General features: G+C 44.6%; 1 protein-coding gene across 3 annotated transcripts in view; it reads left to right on the top strand.

The window, feature by feature from the left end:
- Window positions 1-16,888, top strand: part of golga4 (golgin A4) — a 65,700-nt gene that overhangs the window by 17,554 nt on the left and 31,258 nt on the right. For all 3 annotated transcript variants that reach the window (XM_046357369.1, XM_046357368.1, XM_046357367.1), the window contains 11 exons: window positions 3,311-3,379; window positions 3,718-4,065; window positions 5,438-5,485; window positions 5,611-5,667; window positions 7,998-8,096; window positions 8,371-8,500; window positions 9,560-9,750; window positions 13,548-13,631; window positions 15,849-15,996; window positions 16,080-16,258; window positions 16,726-16,824. In XM_046357369.1, the coding sequence (XP_046213325.1) occupies window positions 3,311-3,379; window positions 3,718-4,065; window positions 5,438-5,485; window positions 5,611-5,667; window positions 7,998-8,096; window positions 8,371-8,500; window positions 9,560-9,750; window positions 13,548-13,631; window positions 15,849-15,996; window positions 16,080-16,258; window positions 16,726-16,824 (1,452 nt within the window). The remainder of the gene's footprint in view (window positions 1-3,310; window positions 3,380-3,717; window positions 4,066-5,437; window positions 5,486-5,610; window positions 5,668-7,997; window positions 8,097-8,370; window positions 8,501-9,559; window positions 9,751-13,547; window positions 13,632-15,848; window positions 15,997-16,079; window positions 16,259-16,725; window positions 16,825-16,888) is intronic.

Below are 16,888 nucleotides of genomic sequence, written 5' to 3'. Positions count from 1 at the left end.
ATAATGCAGGGGGAACTAGATTAATGCAGGGGGAACTAGAATACTGCAGGGGTAACTAGAATACTGCAGGGGGAACTAGAATAATGCAGGGGGAACTAGAATAATGCAGGGGGAATTAGAATAATGCAGGGGGAACTAGAATAATGCAGGGGGAACTAGAATAATGCAGGGGGAATTAGAATAATGCAGGGGGAACTAGAATAATGCATTCCTATTCCTCCTCACTTCATCTATTGAAATACCATTGGAAAATACCACACAATACATTGGTCTCAATCTCATGCTCTTAAAATAGACCAAGTTGTCCCCCCCCTGAAACATTTAGCTAGCCAGCAGGGTTGGGGTTGACATTCCAATTGACTTCCTGAATTGAAATGGAATTGACCCCACAGATAGACTAGGCTACAGGCTAGATTGCTGTTGAAAAACAGAGCACAATGGGCTGGCTAGCCTCATCTGTCTGTCTGGAGGATTTACACATGATCTGCATTTAGAGATGGACTTAATCCTTCTCGAGGCTGTCACCACACTCATCTAGAATTAACAAGTTATCTTTACTCATTCTGTGTCTATTACATGTTTTATTTTTCTATATTTTCTTTCTTTCTGCATTATTGGGAAAGGCCCGGGACCATTTAACAAAATATCATCACTCTTCACCTGACTATAATATAGTATGTGTTTTACTATAACTGTGGAATCAACAGATATTGCAAATGATAGGCTATTTATTTAAATAATAGGTACTGACTCAGAGATATGTTACTATTTTGAGCAATGTTAAGTTGGAATCACGTCCTAATATTAGTCCATAAATGTAGTCTGTGTGTGACCATGTGTGTTTGTACAAAACATTTAACTTGAAAGTAAATGGTAAATGTGCCTTTTTATAAACACACAGCCTACTTGTTCCTCATAACTGCAGAGAGCTGTTCAGTTTAACACACTGACATCCTAACCTGTCCTTAGCCCTCTTGGAGTCCTCTAGTAGCTAACCTATTAGCCTAATTTCTTACTGTGTTTGAGTGCAGAGACTGCAGACGTTCTCTGGGCGAGCAGCTTTCCTGTTAGCCTAGTTTTTTATCTGTGTTTGAGTGCAGAGACTGCAGACGTTCTCTGGGCGAGCAGCTTTCCTGTTAGCCTAGTTTTTTTTTCTGTGTTTGAGTGCAGAGACTGCAGACGTCCTCTACTTCTGACATTGAAACACAGCACCAGTGTAGCTCTGCTTTCCACCACATGGTGTCTGGATGCCAAGCCAGGCTGGCATAGTTGTCTGTTGACACAGTATCGTTAGTCATCTGTTGGCTTGGTACAACTGCAGAGGGGAAAATACGATGTGTCCTGAATGTCAGGGATGCACCCTATTCCCAACAAATGGAATACATAGTGCACTATGTAGGGAACACAGCCTGCATCCTTCTGTTTGGCGAGATGTCCCTTTATATGCCCTGCCAGATTGTGTACAACTACAGAGACTATGGCACATGTTGCTGGTACACTAGCCTGACTGAGTGTCTGACACAATACCACCATACCAGTACTGTTGTCATCTGCTAAAGATAACCCGTACAAACCTGCCCTGGTACATCCTGCTTCAGCACTACACTGCTTATACCTATCCAGCCCCCTTAGATCTGCCAACATCATTGTCAGTATGGTTAGTCATCATGCCTTGGCCAGTGGCCTGACAGACTGTGTACAACAACTAAAACTAGGCTGCTGGTTAATGATGCCACTGCCAGTCTTCACATCCAGTGAGTGACAGTACTGTTTTCCTCCTTTGTGTGCCCTGTCTGCACACACAGCCTAACCTAAACAGCATCTTGGAATGACTGTTTGGGTGTAGTTGTAGGCAGCCTTCACAGTCTGGGTTGTAGGGGTGGGGATGGGTTGTGTCTAGACATTATTAGGCCATGTATAATTCATCGATTGAGAGCAAGTCAGGCATGTTTTCCACTACTCTGAGCATCTCACTCAGCCACTCTGGGGCTCTTCCCTTTGTCTGCCTGTAAGGTAGGGTTAGGGGGCATTGGTTTGACCTACAAACACTCACACTCAGATTCAAAGTCAAATGAAATGACTTGTTGTTGTAGTCAAAGCAGACCCTGCTGCTTTGTAGCCTCACAGCAAACCAGACACATTGTGAAATGTGTCCCTTCTCATCAGTCTCAAATTGCAACCTCAAACTCCCATAATACATTTGTATAGAGGTTTTCATTTGTTGAATCATAATTGATTAATATTTTTGATACTTTGCGATGGGTGTATAACTCTGTCTGTAATACGTTTGTTTCATGTGTAAGTGTGCTCTCAACATTTCTTTGTAACTGAGACAGCTCCTTGACTGGTATCACTGGTCAGATTTAAAGATCACACTTGCAGAAAACCCCTTGCTTTTCTTATCTAGTATCAATGTTACTCAAAGGAGGGGAGGAAACTGTTAACAAGCTTACAAGTAGGCCAAAAACTGGGTCGTGTTCTGTAGCAAAATATTTAAAAACCTTTTTAAAACTGAAGATGACAATTTCAGGCAACCCCTCCCTCTTTCAGTCCATTTTCTTCTGTTTGGTGGCTGATGCACCAAACTCTGATCTTTTCTATAACCAACCAGCCAGGCTACCCAGCTAATGTTCACAACAACACTACTACACCTGTCTTTACTATGTTCTAGTTAACCTACAATAACACCCTGCTGCAGTGATCCACAGCAATGCCAAACCTTTGACCTTCAACCTCTTCATCTACTGGCTCCTCTAATCAAGTTTGACTGTTTGTTTTGACCTCATGGCTACCAGTTGTAGTTTAATGGCTACTAGCTGTAGATCTATTTGAACTCCTATCTGTTCTGTTACTGTATGTTGTACAGTAGAGATGCCTTCTATCTTGTAATTTAACCCCTCTGTTTAATCCAATTTTGCATGAGGGTACCCAACTACAGTACCCATAAGTCCCTGCATTGCTCCTGTCCAAGCAATACTAATATTCAGAGCCATGTATATTAGATGGCTCTGCTAATATTGCTTGATCCTATACAGAGTAATCAAGGTGTAGCGGTACTGTGCACGATGGCTGGGTGTGGGACATATGGAAGACTAACAGATCCAGGTACCAGGGCTGCGTCTGAAATTGCACCCTATTCACTATGGCCCCTATATAGTGCACCACTTTGTCACCAGGGCCCATAGTCAAAAGTAGTGGTCAAAAGTATTGCACTACAGTATATAGGGAAATAGTGTTCCATTACAGACCCAGCCCTGGTTAAACCAGGACCTAGGTTGTTCTAACCTCTCTCTCCTGCCTCCTGCTATAGAGTGGCAGGAGAAGTGCCACAGGATCACCTAGAGGAAGCATCAATGGAGATGGGAGGGCTTCTCCTCAGGCAAGTTACCTCATTCTCCTAACACCTTTCTCTGGCTTTTCTGTTTCCATTTAAATGTGGTTATTGATGTGTCCTGAAGAGGTCATAAAGCAACTAAGAATACAAGTTAAGATGCTATGCCAATTAGGCCTAATCAGCTGCAGAGGAAGATGCATTCTGATAAATGTGCCATTTGGATAGAGTCTAGGCCTAACAAAAGGAGTGGTTTAGTTGATTATCTTTAACCCATGCATGTGGAAACACACATTCATATCCATGTGTTTCAGTTCAATATAGTTGACTGCCATCTGGAAATGAATAACTTAAAGTAATACACTCTCCTATCCATCCTCATACAGAGAGAAGAGCCCCAGTCGTTTGCCCAGAAGCTACAGCTCCGCGTCCCCTCTGTGGAGTCTCTCCTCCTCCGCGGTGCCAGCCGGGCCGAGGGCCTCTTCCGTTCCCCGTCTAAAGAGAGCCTGAACCGCAGCCCCTCTCTCAACTCCCTCACCCCCTTGGGGGAGAATGAGCCCCTGGCCTCCCCCTCTGCCACCTCAGCCTACGACCCTCCATCAGACATCGAGAGCGAGGCAGAGGAGTCTTATGGTAGCCCTGAATCCCTGCCGGCCCTGTCTAAAGAACAGCTGATCCATCGGCTACACAGGGTGGAGAAGAGCCTGGGGAACTACAGAGGGAAATACTCAGAGGTGGGGTCATGAGACACTACAGCAGTGGTACTGCATGGTACATCCTTTAGTGAGGCTTGTGGAAATCAGTGTCAAAAGAATTCAGTGTAATCACTAAATAATTATCAGGTAAAATGACCAGTTCAGCAAGTCATTCCGAATGGCTAAAACAGGGAGGTGGCCTGCTGTATATCTACAATACACCTCTATGGGATGTACAAGTCACTATGATCAGTCTTCTCTCGCTCATCCAGTTGGTCTCAAATTCAGATGACCAGAGTATGGAGTTGGCCTGATATGCATACAGTGCATTTGGAAAGTATTCAGATCCTTTGACTTTTTACACATTTTGTTACATGCCTTATTCCAAAATGTATGAAATAAAAAATAAAAATCCTCATCGATCTACACACTACCCTATCATGACAAAGCGAAAACCGGTTTTAAGAAATGTTTGCAAATGTATTAAAAATAAAACACAGAAATACCTTACTTGCATAAGTATTCAGACCCTTTGCTATGAGACTCGAAATTGATCTCCGATGCATGATGTTTCCATTGATTACAGTGTTGTACGAGATCTTAAGTTTCTTGGCAATTTCTCACATGGAATAGCCTTCATTTCTCAGAACAAGAATAGACGGTCGAGTTTCAGAAGAAAGTTCTTTGTTTCTGGCCATTTTGAGCCTGTAATCGAACTCACAAATGCTGATGCTCCTGATACTCAACTAGTCTAAAGAAGGACAGTTTTATTGCTTCTTTAATCAGGACAACAGTTTTCAGCTGTGCTCACATAATTGCAAAAGGGTTTTCTAATGATCAATTAGCCTTTTAAAATGATAAACTTGGATTAGCTAACACAATGTGCCATTGGAACACACGCCTATGGACGCCTATGTAGATATTCCTTTAAAAATCTGCCGTTTCATTACATACATTTACATTTAAGTCATTTAGCAGACGCTCTTATCCAGAGCGACTTACAAATTGGTGCATTCACCTTATGACATCCAGTGGATTGTCATTTACAACATTAACAATGTCTACACTGTATTTCTGATCAATTTGATGTTATTTTAATGGACAAAAAATGTGCTTTCAAAAACAATGATATTTCTAAGTGACACAACTTTTGAACAGTAGTGTGTGTTAAAAAATGTGTGCAACAATTTCAAAGAACTTGTTTTTGCTTTGTCACTATGGAGGATTGTGTGTAGATTGATGAGGGGGGAAACGATTCAATCAATTTTCAAAATAAGGCTGTAATATAACAATGTGGAAGTCAAGGGGTCTGAATACTTTCTGGATATACTGGATATCTGTGTGTACAGCTATATTTGATTTACCTTTCTAACCATTCTCCTTCTCTCTCTGTGTGTGTCTGTCTCTACAGTTGGTCACTACCTACAGAACAGTCCAGAGAGATAAGGAGAAGACCCAGGTGATTTTCATAAACCACCTCAACACCAGATTACCTATAGTGATGCTCTGTACTATTGGGAGGATGGAGGAACGCTTTTATCCACACTCACTGAATGCTGAAGTCTTTTCTGCTTATCTCCTCAGGCCATTCTCAGTCAGAGTCAAGACAAAGCTCTCCGTAGGATAGGGGAGTTGAGAGAGGTACGAGTATGACCATGAACACCATATGTTTCTGTTAAATACCAGTATATGTCTGTACTATTTTTGTCTTACTATCCCTATCAAAGTACTGTCTACGGGGTCTTATTTTACTCTGTTATGACCCGTTACTCTCTCTGAACTCAAAAACTTTTAGGATGCAGGCAACCACTGAGTCACAGCATTAGGTGTGGAAGTCCTGAAATCTTTCTGTCCTGACCCAAAAAACAGGAGCTGAGCCAAAGGAAGGACGTCAAGAGCAGTAGGTTAGCTAAGCCAAGGAAGGAGCAGTAGGTTAGCTAAGCCAAGGAAGGAGCAGTAGGTTAGCTAAGCCAAGGAAGGAGCAGTAGGTTAGCTAAGCCAAGGAAGGAGCAGTAGGTTAGCTAAGCCAAGGAAGGAGCAGTAGGTCAGCTAAGCCAAGGAAGGAGCAGTAGGTCAGCTAAGCCAAGGAAGGAGCAGTAGGTTAGCTAAGCCAAGGAAGGAGCAGTAGGTCAGCTTAGACAAACTGAGGAAGGAGCAGTAGGTTAGCTAAGCCAAGGAAGGAGCAGTAGGTCAGCTAAGCCAAGGAAGGAGCAGTAGGTCAGCTAAGCCAAGGAAGGAGCAGTAGGTCAGCTAAGCCAAGGAAGGAGCAGTAGGTCAGCTAAGCCAAGGAAGGAGCCATTAGGTCAGATTAGACAAACTGAGGAAGGAGCAGTAGGTTAGCTAAGCCAAGGAAAGTGAGGACGGAGCAGTAGGTTAGCTAAGCCAAGGAAGGAGCAGTAGGTTAGCTAAGCCAAGGAAGGAGCAGTAGGTTAGCTAAGCCAAGGAAGGAGCAGTAGGTTAGCTAAGCCAAGGAAGGAGCAGTAGGTCAGCTAAGCCAAAGAAGGAGCAGTAGGTCAGCTTAGACAAACTGAGGAAGGAGCAGTAGGTTAGCTAAGCCAAGGAAGGAGCAGTAGGTCAGCTAAGCCAAGGAAGGAGCCAGTAGGTTAGCTAAGCCAAGGAAAGTGAGGACTGAGCAGTAGGTTAGCTAAGCCGAGGAAGAAGCAGTAGGTCAGCTTAGACAAGGAAAGTGAGGAAGTAGCAGTAGCTAAGCTGAGGAAGGAGCAGTAGGTTAGCTAAGACTTGGAAAGAGAGGAATGAGCAGTAGGTTAGCTAAGCCAAGGAAAGAGAGGACGGAGCCGTAGGTTAGCTAAACCGGGGAAGAAGCAGTAGGTCAGCTTAGACAAGGAAAGTGAGGAAGTAGCAGTAGCTAAGCTGAGGAAGGAGCAGTAAGTTAGCTACAACTTAGAAAGAGAGGAATGAGCAGTAGGTTAGCTAAGACTTAGAAAGAGAGGAATGAGCAGTAAGTTAGCTAAGACTTAAGAAAGAGAGGAATGAGCAGTAGGTTAGCTAAGACTTGGTAAGAGAGGAATGAGCAGTAGGTTAGCTAAGGCTTGGAAAGAGAGGAATGAGCAGTTGGTTAGCTAAGACTTGGTAAGAGAGGAATGAGCAGTAGGTTAGCGAAGACTTAGAGAGGAAGGAGCAGTTGGTTAGCTAAGACTTGGAAAGAGCAGTAGGTTAGCTAAGACAAGGAAAGAGAGGAATGAGCAGTAGGTTAGCTATGACTTGGAATGAGCAGTAGGTTAGCTAAGACAAGGAAAGAGTGGAATGAGCAGTAGGTCAGCTAAGACTTAGAGAGGAAGGAGCAGTAGGTTAGCGAATACTTGGAAAGAGAGGAATGAGCAGTAGGTTAGCTAAGACTTGGAAAGAGAGGAATGAGCAGTAGGTTAGCTAAGACTTGGAATGAGCAATAGGTTAGCTAAGACTTGGAAAGAGAGGAATGAGCAGTAGGTTAGCTAAGACTTGGAAAGAGAGGAATGAGCAGTTGGTTAGCTAAGACTTGGAATGAGCAGTAGGTAAGCTAAGACAAGGAAAGAGAGGAATGAGCAGTTGGTTAGCTAAGACAAGGAAAGAAGGAGCGGTAGGGAGTGGAGAAAACAGCATATTTTCATTATCAGAACACGATAAGGCATCACAGGTGACTTGTTTGAACTTGTGTGATGTAATTCACTGATACTCTCACCTGTGTTTGTAGGAAAGAAACCTTTCCCTGGTTGAAATGGTGCAGTGTGCCCTGCATGTAGGAAGTATAGGAACTGGTTCAGGATTGTGATAATAAGGCGATCAGTGTGAGCAAGGCAATTCACAGAACTACTAATCTGGGTCTCATAGTGAGTAGTTATTAGGGAAGTAGGGTGTAAATCAGTCATTCTGAGTGGTCCGACTGCAGTGTAGTCGATCACAAACACACTATATTCCTCACCAAGAGCTGTGTGTATTAAGGCAATGTGTTATATGACAATGTTTCTCCCCAGGAGTTGCACATGGACCAGCAGGCTAAGAAGCACCTTCAGGAGGAGTTTGATGCTGCCCTGGAGGAGAAGGACCAGATGATTACTGTGCTTCAGACCCAGGTGTTTATATACAATACAGTGCCATTTTCACATTTTGTTACATTTTTGTTCAATGTAAAATGCATCACGTTGGGATTTGCCCCCACTGATCTGTACAACAACATACTCAAAGTATAAGAACAATGATAACATTTCTACAATTGATTTAAAATAAAATGTGTTTCAATGAGTGTCTGCTGAACACTGTCAGTATAATCTTGACTGTAGAATAATATCTCATCTTCAGCCTGTGTTGCTCTGTGTTTTGACTGTGTGGTCCCTCCTCCTCTGCCAGGTTGCCCTGATGAAGAAACATCTGAAGGGGGTTCCTGGTGGAGCTGTGGCCCCTGAGGTTGAACATCCTCTCCAGGCTGAAGATGCTTCAGACTCCACCTCTTCCCCACAGAGCCCCTTTAAAGACGCAGGTATTATACAGTACAGACACTATGCTGACTCCCACCCCTGATAGATGATGATGTGTAGATGGACAGTAGCAGACCTGGGTTCAAATAGTATTGTCTGGTGCAATGTAACCAATTGAATAGTGCCTAAGGTGCAAACCCTCTACACCTCTGGCACTCTAGGCAGGCTCAACCAAACACTTAGTGTTTGGATTTCAAATACTATTTTCACCCAGGTCTGAGTAATGTAATATTGAAATGTTTACAGCCATTTGTCTTTTATCACATTTATTGAGTATATTTAAAGGGATTAATCACCCAAATGACAAAATGACACATTGGTTTCCTTACCCTGTAAGCAGTCTATGGACAAGGTATGACAGCAGTCCCTGCTTTGATGTAGTTTCCCTGGCACTGTTTAAACATTCAAATGTTTTAGTGTTCGTTGCACAAATCCCACCAGCATTTTACACACGTTCTATTTATTTTATTTAACCTTTATTTAACTTTATTTAACCTTTATTTAATCATCAGAAAGTATCTCAAATAGACTGTAAAGCTCAACAAAGTGACTTATAGATGTTTTGAACATGATGTGTGACAAATGCAAATATTGGTGCCATGACTTAAATGGGATTTGTGCCACAAATGCTGAAACATTAGCATGTGGAAACAGTGCCAGGGACACTAAATCAAAGCAGGGATTGCTGTCATACCTTGTCCCTAGACTGCTTACAGAGTAAGGAAACCAATGTGTAATGTAGGTGAACTATCCCTTTAACACATAAAACCACAACACCAATCCTCTTATTCAGAGGGGTTTTGTTAAATGCGGAAGACACATTTCAGTTGAATGCATTCAATGGTACAACTGACTAGTTATCCTTAACGCCTCAGTGCTCCTCTTTTTCTGACTGAGCCGCGTTACCTCATCTAAACTGCAGAAGGCAGCGCTGACCCAGTGAAAACTATGGATAGGGATAGGATTAGAACATATGTACAGTATGTATTTCTATGTAATAGAATATGTATCTCTCCATGGGAGTCCCTTTCTCACTAAGCTGTGTTACCTCTTCCAAACAGCAGAGGGTGTCACTGACCCATCTAAAAGCATGGAGGTGCTGCAGAAGAGGGTGACGCGCCAGGAGAATCTGCTCCAGAAGTGTAAGGAGCTGCTCAGGACACACAAGGAGCGCAGTGCCCAGCTGACCAGTGAGAATGACACTCTGCAGGAGCAGCTGCAGGAGAGACTGCAAGAGCTGGAGAAAACCAAGGTGTGTTAATCAATGTCAGTGGAGGCTGGTGGAGGGAGAAATGGAGATGATGTATTGTGATAGTATTTCATGACTGGAATGGAACGGTATGGAACACGTAATCATAAATGATCAATATTCCATTCCGGCCGTTACAATTAGCCATTTTGTTTAGAAACGGTCACATGGCTCTTCTAATAAACTTTTCTGGAAAGATAGCTTACCCTTCACCCTGGAATACACATTTTAGAAGACCATTTTCCACATATGGCAGCCTGTACTTAGTACACTAAAGTTTTGAAAGGAGTTCATTATATGGGACTGAAGAGTGAGTGTCTGAACTCTGAACCACAGAAATCAACACTATAGTGTGAACAGTAACACCATGTTTCACAACACTGTTTATAAATCATCCAATGGAGTCTTGATGGTTTAGTGATCATGTGCCTGGTCTGGCTTCACTATCTATTTCAATGACACACACACATGAGGCCCTCATAACGAGACAGAGCTCCAAAGTACACAATGTATGAAAATGGGTGCCATATGTAGGGAATAGGGTGCTATTTACGACTCATCCCAGTGGCTGACCGAGGTCATGTCATTTAGCTAACTTTGACATTTATTCTGTTTAATAGCACAACATTGTTCTTTGGTGGAATAATAAGTACATAGTTTAGTTTGGCTGTGGTGTCTGTCGTTTTCACTACATTTACATTTAAGTCATTTAGCAGACGCTCTTATCCAGAGCGTACAAACTTAAAAATTCACTAGTGGCTGAGAGTGCTGGGTGTCAGAACAGGCCTGTGATAACAGACAATAGCTCTGCATCTAAGTGTGATGGGCAGAGGTGTGTGTGGAGTTGCAGAATGTGTGTGTGTGTGTGTGTGTGTGGTATCTGTGTGTGTGTGTGTGTGTGTGTGTGTGTGTGTGTGTGTGTGTGTGTGTGTGTGTGTGTGTGTGTGTGTGTGTGTGTGTGTGTGTGTGTGTGTGTGTGTGTGGGTGGGGAACCTGGCCAGTGTCTCAGAACAGGGCTGTTCCTGTGACAGAAAGAGCCAGAGGTTAACAGGCGCTCAGCTCACCTAACTTGCGTGGAGGGGCTTGCTCATCCACACACCCCATACCCTGTAAAACAGACAGCAGCTGTCTCTCAGGCCACCATTTCACCTTTGGGATCTGGTATTTATATGGCGGTGTGGTCTGTTTCGTATTTGCGTTAAATGTTTATTTACCTTATTGTATGTTCTCACACAGTAGTTTCATAGTGACGTGCTAGCTACACTACAGACCACTGCTGCTAACCTAACCTGGTCTATGTGTTGGTTTAGTTGGCCTCGTATGCGGCCTCTGTTGACAACCGCCTTGTGGCTGTGGTGGCCTGGCCTCATGGGTGGTGTAGGGAGACTCTCTGCCTGCCATGCAGAAACATTTTGCAACCTGGCTTGGTACTTCCTTGTTTTATTTAACTTTTTTTTAACCAGGAAAGTAGCCTGTTCTGAGAGCTGTTTGTATTGTATTCATTGTTAATTTACTACAGCGGTGCTCCTGTTCCTTTACTACAGCGGTGCTCCTGTTCCTTTACTACAGCGGTGCTCCTGTTCCTTTACTACAGCGGTGCTCCTGTTCCTTTACTACAGCGGTGCTCCTGTTCCTTTACTACAGCGGTGCTCCTGTTCCTTTACTACAGCGGTGCTCCTGTTCCTTTACTACAGCGGTGCTCCTGTTCCTTTACTACAGCGGTGCTCCTGTTCCTTTTCTACAGCGGTGCTCCTGTTCACTACAGCGGTGCTCCTGTTCCTTTACTACAGCGGTGCTCCTGTTCCTTTACTACAGCGGTGCTCCTGTTCCTTTACTTCAGCGGTGCTCCTGTTCCTGTTCCTGTTCCTTTACTACAGCGGTGCTCCTGTTCCTTTACTACAGCGGTGCTCCTGTTCCTTTACTACAGCGGTGCTCCTGTTCCTTTACTACAGCGGTGCTCCTGTTCCTTTACTACAGCGGTGCTCCTGTTCCTTTACTACAGCGGTGCTCCTGTTCCTTTACTACAGCGGTGCTCCTGTTCCTTTACTACAGCGGTGCTCCTGTTCCTTTACTACAGCGGTGCTCCTGTTCCTTTACTACAGCGGTGCTCCTGTTCCTTTACTACAGCGGTGCTCCTGTTCCTTTACTACAGCGGTGCTCCTGTTCCTTTACTACAGCGGTGCTCCTGTTCCTTTACTAGAGCGGTGCTCCTGTTCCTTTACTACAGCGGTGCTCCTGTTCCTTTACTAGAGCGGTGCTCCTGTTCCTTTACTACAGCGGTGCTCCTGTTCCTTTACTTCAGCGGTGCTCCTGTTCCTTTACTTCAGCGGTGCTCCTGTTCCTTTACTTCAGCGGTGCTCCTGTTCCTTTACTACAGCGGTGCTCCTGTTCCTTTACTACAGCGGTGCTCCTGTTCCTTTACTACAGCGGTGCTCCTGTTCCTTTACTTCAGCGGTGCTCCTGTTCCTTTACTAGAGCGGTGCTCCTGTTCCTTTACTAGTGCTCCTGTTCCTTTACTACAGCGGTGCTCCTGTTCCTTTACTGCTCAGCGGTGCTCCTGTTCCTTTACTTCAGCGGTGCTCCTGTTCCTTTACTACAGCGGTGCTCCTGTTCCTTTACTACAGCGGTGCTCCTGTTCCTTTACTTCAGCGGTGCTCCTGTTCCTTTACTTCAGCGGTGCTCCTGTTCCTTTACTTCAGCGGTGCTCCTGTTCCTTTACTACAGCGGTGCTCCTGTTCCTTTACTACAGCGGTGCTCCTGTTCCTTTACTACAGCGGTGCTCCTGTTCCTTTACTAGAGCGGTGCTCCTGTTCCTTTACTACAGCGGTGCTCCTGTTCCTTTACTACAGCGGTGCTCCTGTTCCTTTACTACAGCGGTGCTCCTGTTCCTTTACTACAGCGGTGCTCCTGTTCCTTTACTAGAGCGGTGCTCCTGTTCCTTTACTAGAGCGGTGCTCCTGTTCCTTTACTAGAGCGGTGCTCCTGTTCCTTTACTAGAGCGGTGCTCCTGTTCCTTTACTAGAGCGGTGCTCCTGTTCCTTTACTAGAGCGGTGCTCCTGTTCCTTTACTAGAGCGGTGCTCCTGTTCCTTTACTAGAGCGGTGCTCCTGTTCCTTTACTAGAGCGGTGCTCCTGTTCCTTTACTAGAGCGGTGCTCCTGTTCCTTTACTAGAGCGGTGCTCCTGTTCCTTTACTAGAGCGGTGCTCCTGTTCCTTTACTAGAGCGGTGCTCCTGTTCCTTTACTAGAGCGGTGCTCCTGTTCCTTTACTAGAGCGGTGCTCCTGTTCCTTTACTAGAGCGGTGCTCCTGTTCCTTTACTAGAGCGGTGCTCCTGTTCCTTTACTAGAGCGGTGCTCCTGTTCCTTTACTAGAGCGGTGCTCCTGTTCCTTTACTAGAGCGGTGCTCCTGTTCCTTTACTACAGCGGTGCTCCTGTTCCTTTACTAGAGCGGTGCTCCTGTTCCTTTACTAGAGCGGTGCTCCTGTTCCTTTACTAGAGCGGTGCTCCTGTTCCTTTACTACAGCGGTGCTCCTGTTCCTTTACTACAGCGGTGCTCCTGTTCCTTTACTACAGCGGTGCTCCTGTTCCTTTTGATAACTTGCAGATGAATCCATCTTTTACTTTCAAAGATGGTCCATTTATCTTTACCCAAATAGCACCTTCAACCTTCAATATATATATTATCTGATCTCTCCTTCTGTCTGTCTGTTCTCAGTGCCTTCACTGTTGCTTTGATACCTTGCACATTAACCCATTTAAAAATATATATTTCCTTCCGTTTGTCTTGTCTGAACTACAGGAGCTGCACACCACAGAGAAGACCAAGCTCATCACCCAGCTGCGTGATGCTAAGAACCTTATTGAACAGCTGGAGCAGGACAAGGTGAGTGAAGAGGGCTTCTAATGCTAGCCAGGAGATTCTGGACCTTGCTCACAAACATAAAAACTATTTGATTAAAACAACATCACCATAGATAATAAGCTGAAACCGTCAGTTAACTTTCCTTTTTAAGGTTGGTCATGTATCTTGATTGAAGCTCCCTTTTAAGCTTCTGAGTCACTGGAGGCTGGTGACACTTCAAATCAGGCTCATCGTATTGGCAAGAATGGAATCCTAAAACAACACATGGATACCCGCTGTTTGAAGTGTTGTATACCTTTCATTCCAGCCATTACAATTACCCCATTCATCGATTGCTCCCTTCTTCCACCAGCCTCCACCATTCTGGTCCTAATGTTGAGTGCCCCTAAAATGTCTTCCGCACTCCTGCTTAGTGTGAATGTGTGAAATATAGACATGTTTGTGCTATGCCCCTGAGTGCAGAGATGACATAAACACTCTATCCACGATTGTTGCGCTTGACCATTATCCTCTGGCTCTGCAAGAGATGTGTGTGTGTGTGTGGAGACTGTGACTTGTGAGGTCACACTGATGAATATGGGTTAGGGTTAGAGGCACAGCATAATTGTTGGAAACAATTTAGGGGCCTTGGGTTTGATTAAGACATACTACATAGGAGACAATCATAACAGTGCAGATAAAAAATAAAATAATTGAGGACCTATTTGGAAATATATATATATATATATATATATGCAAGCAAGCAAGCAAAAGTATGTGGACACCCCTTCCAATTAGTTGATTCTGCTATTTCAGCCACACCCGTTGCTGACAGGTGTATAAAATCGAGCACACAGCCATGCAATCTCCATAGACGGCAGGGTAGCCTAGTGGTTAGAGTGTTGGACTAGTAACCGGAAGGTTGCAAGTTCAAACCCCTGAGCTGACATGGTACAAATCTGTCGTTCTGCCCCTGAACAGGCAGTTAACCCACTGTTCCTAGGCCATCATTGAAAATAAGAATTTGTTCTTAACTGACTTGCCTGGTTAAATAAAGGTAAAATAAAAAAAAAAATAGACAAACATTGGCAGTAGAATGTCCTTACTGAAGAGCTCAGTGACATTCATCGTGGCACTGTCATAGGATGCCACCTTTCCAACAAGTCAGTTTGTCAAATTTCTGCCCTGCTAGAGCTTCCCCGGTCAACGGTAAGGGCTGTTAATGTGAAGTGGGAACGTCTAGGAGCAACAACAAGTGGTAGGCCACAGAAGCTCACAGAAGGGGATCACCGAGTGCTGAAGTGCGTGGTGCGTAAAAATTGTCTGTCCTCAGTTGCAACACTCACTACCGAGTTCCAAACTGCCTCTGGAAGCAACGTCAGCACAAGAACTGTTCGTCGGGAGCTTCGTGAAATGGGTTTCCATGGCTGAGCAGCCTCACACAAGCCTAAGATCACCATTCGCAATGCCAAGCGTCGGCTTTAGTGATGCATAGCTCTCCGCCATTGGACTCTGGAGCTGTGGAAATGGGTTCTCTGGAATGATGAATTCCGCTTCACCATCTGCTAGTCATACGGACAAATCTGGGTTTGGCGGATGCCGGGAGAACGCTACCTGCCCCAATGCGTAGTGCCAACTGTAAAGTTTGGTGGAGGAGGAATAATGGTCTGGGGCTGTTTTTCATGGTTTGTGCTTGGTCCGTTAGTTCCAGTGAAGGGAAATCTTAATGCTACAGCATACAGTACAATGGCATTCTAGATGATTCTGTGCTTCCAACTTTGTGGCAACAGTTTGGGGAATGCCCTTTCCAGTTTCAGCATTACAATGCTCACGTGACCAATGCGAGGTCCATACAGAAATGGTTTGTTGAAATCAGTGTTGAAGAACTTAACTTGCCTGCACAGAGCCCTGACCTCAACTCCATCGAACACTTTTGAGAGGTCTGGCCGACTGCGAGCCAGACCTAATCACCCAATATCAGTGCCTGACATCACTAATGGTCTTGTGGCTGAATGGAAGCAAATCCCCACAGCAATGTCCCAACATCTAGTGGAAAGCCTTCCTAGAAGTGTGGAGGCTGTTATAGCAGCAAAGGGGGGACCAACTCATTTGGAATGAGGTGTTCGACATACTTTTGGACATGTAGTGTAAGTGTGCTCATTAATGTGCTATCCTCTGGGATCACATACACATATCAGCATGTATTATTTTATTCTGAAAGTAAAAATAAATTCAATCCAATCATGGCTGTACCTTCAGGGCATGGTCATAGCAGAGACAAAGCGTCAGATGCATGAGACTCTGGAGATGAAGGAGGAGGAGATCGCCCAGCTCCGCTCCAGAAGCAAGATGGCTGCCGCCCAGAGAGAGGAACTGCAGGAGCAGAAAGAGAAGTCTGAGAAAGCAGGTCAGTGGATCTCTTCTTCGTCTTTAGCAATGGGTAAGTTGTACAATATCTAACCAACGATGTGTGTTTGCACCTTCCCCCAGGGTTTGAGGAGCTAGAGAAGGCTCTGACCATGGCCCAGAGGGCTGAGGAGGCACGGAGGCTGCTGCAACTCCAGCTGGAGGAACAGGTGAAGGAGGTAGTGCAGGTCGGGGAAGAGGAGAGGAGGAGTCTGCAGCAGGAGCTCACCAGGGTCAAGCAGGAGGTGGTAACCATCATGAAGGTGAGGGGCATCTACTGTACATCAAAATACTAATGAAAAACTCACTCAGTACTTATGCAGTACTCATACAGTAGTACACAATCACTACTCACCCAGTACCAAGACCAGGGTTGGCTGCAATTCCATTTCAATCCCTGTAAATTTACTAAGGGGCCGATTACGAACAGAGTTAAGCGCACATAAATGAAACATAATTACCTTTTTATGCACTTTTCTCTCTGTGTGTATTCTGGACTTGAAATTAAGCATGAGAATAGCATGCTATTCGTTTGGGTGGAGATCTAAGATATAAAGGTGTGGCGGAGGTGTGTCTACACATACGCTGTATTCTGACCTAAATTCCCTGAATAACTACATATATAGTCAGCAGCATGCTCTTACCAACTGAGCCACGAAGGACTACCTGTATTTACCCATCCATTGCAATCACTTGAAGGTGTAATATTGTGTTGCTATTTGTGTTGTAGAAATCCTCAGAGGAGAAGATGGCAGAGATGGAGAAGCTACATAGTGAAGCACTGGCCAGTAAAGAACAGGAGCTCACCGCTCGAGTCAACCAGGCCGTGGTAAGTTCGTATCTTTTAATACTGTATTTTGTCCTCTACACATACTGCAAAACAAACTCGGCTA

The sequence above is a fragment of the Oncorhynchus gorbuscha genome, linkage group LG07 (assembly GCF_021184085.1).
Source record: "Oncorhynchus gorbuscha isolate QuinsamMale2020 ecotype Even-year linkage group LG07, OgorEven_v1.0, whole genome shotgun sequence".
In the NCBI taxonomy this organism is placed as follows: domain Eukaryota; kingdom Metazoa; phylum Chordata; class Actinopteri; order Salmoniformes; family Salmonidae; genus Oncorhynchus; species Oncorhynchus gorbuscha.
Note: the sequence above shows the minus strand (reverse complement) of the source record. Positions and strands in the feature narration are given on the sequence as shown.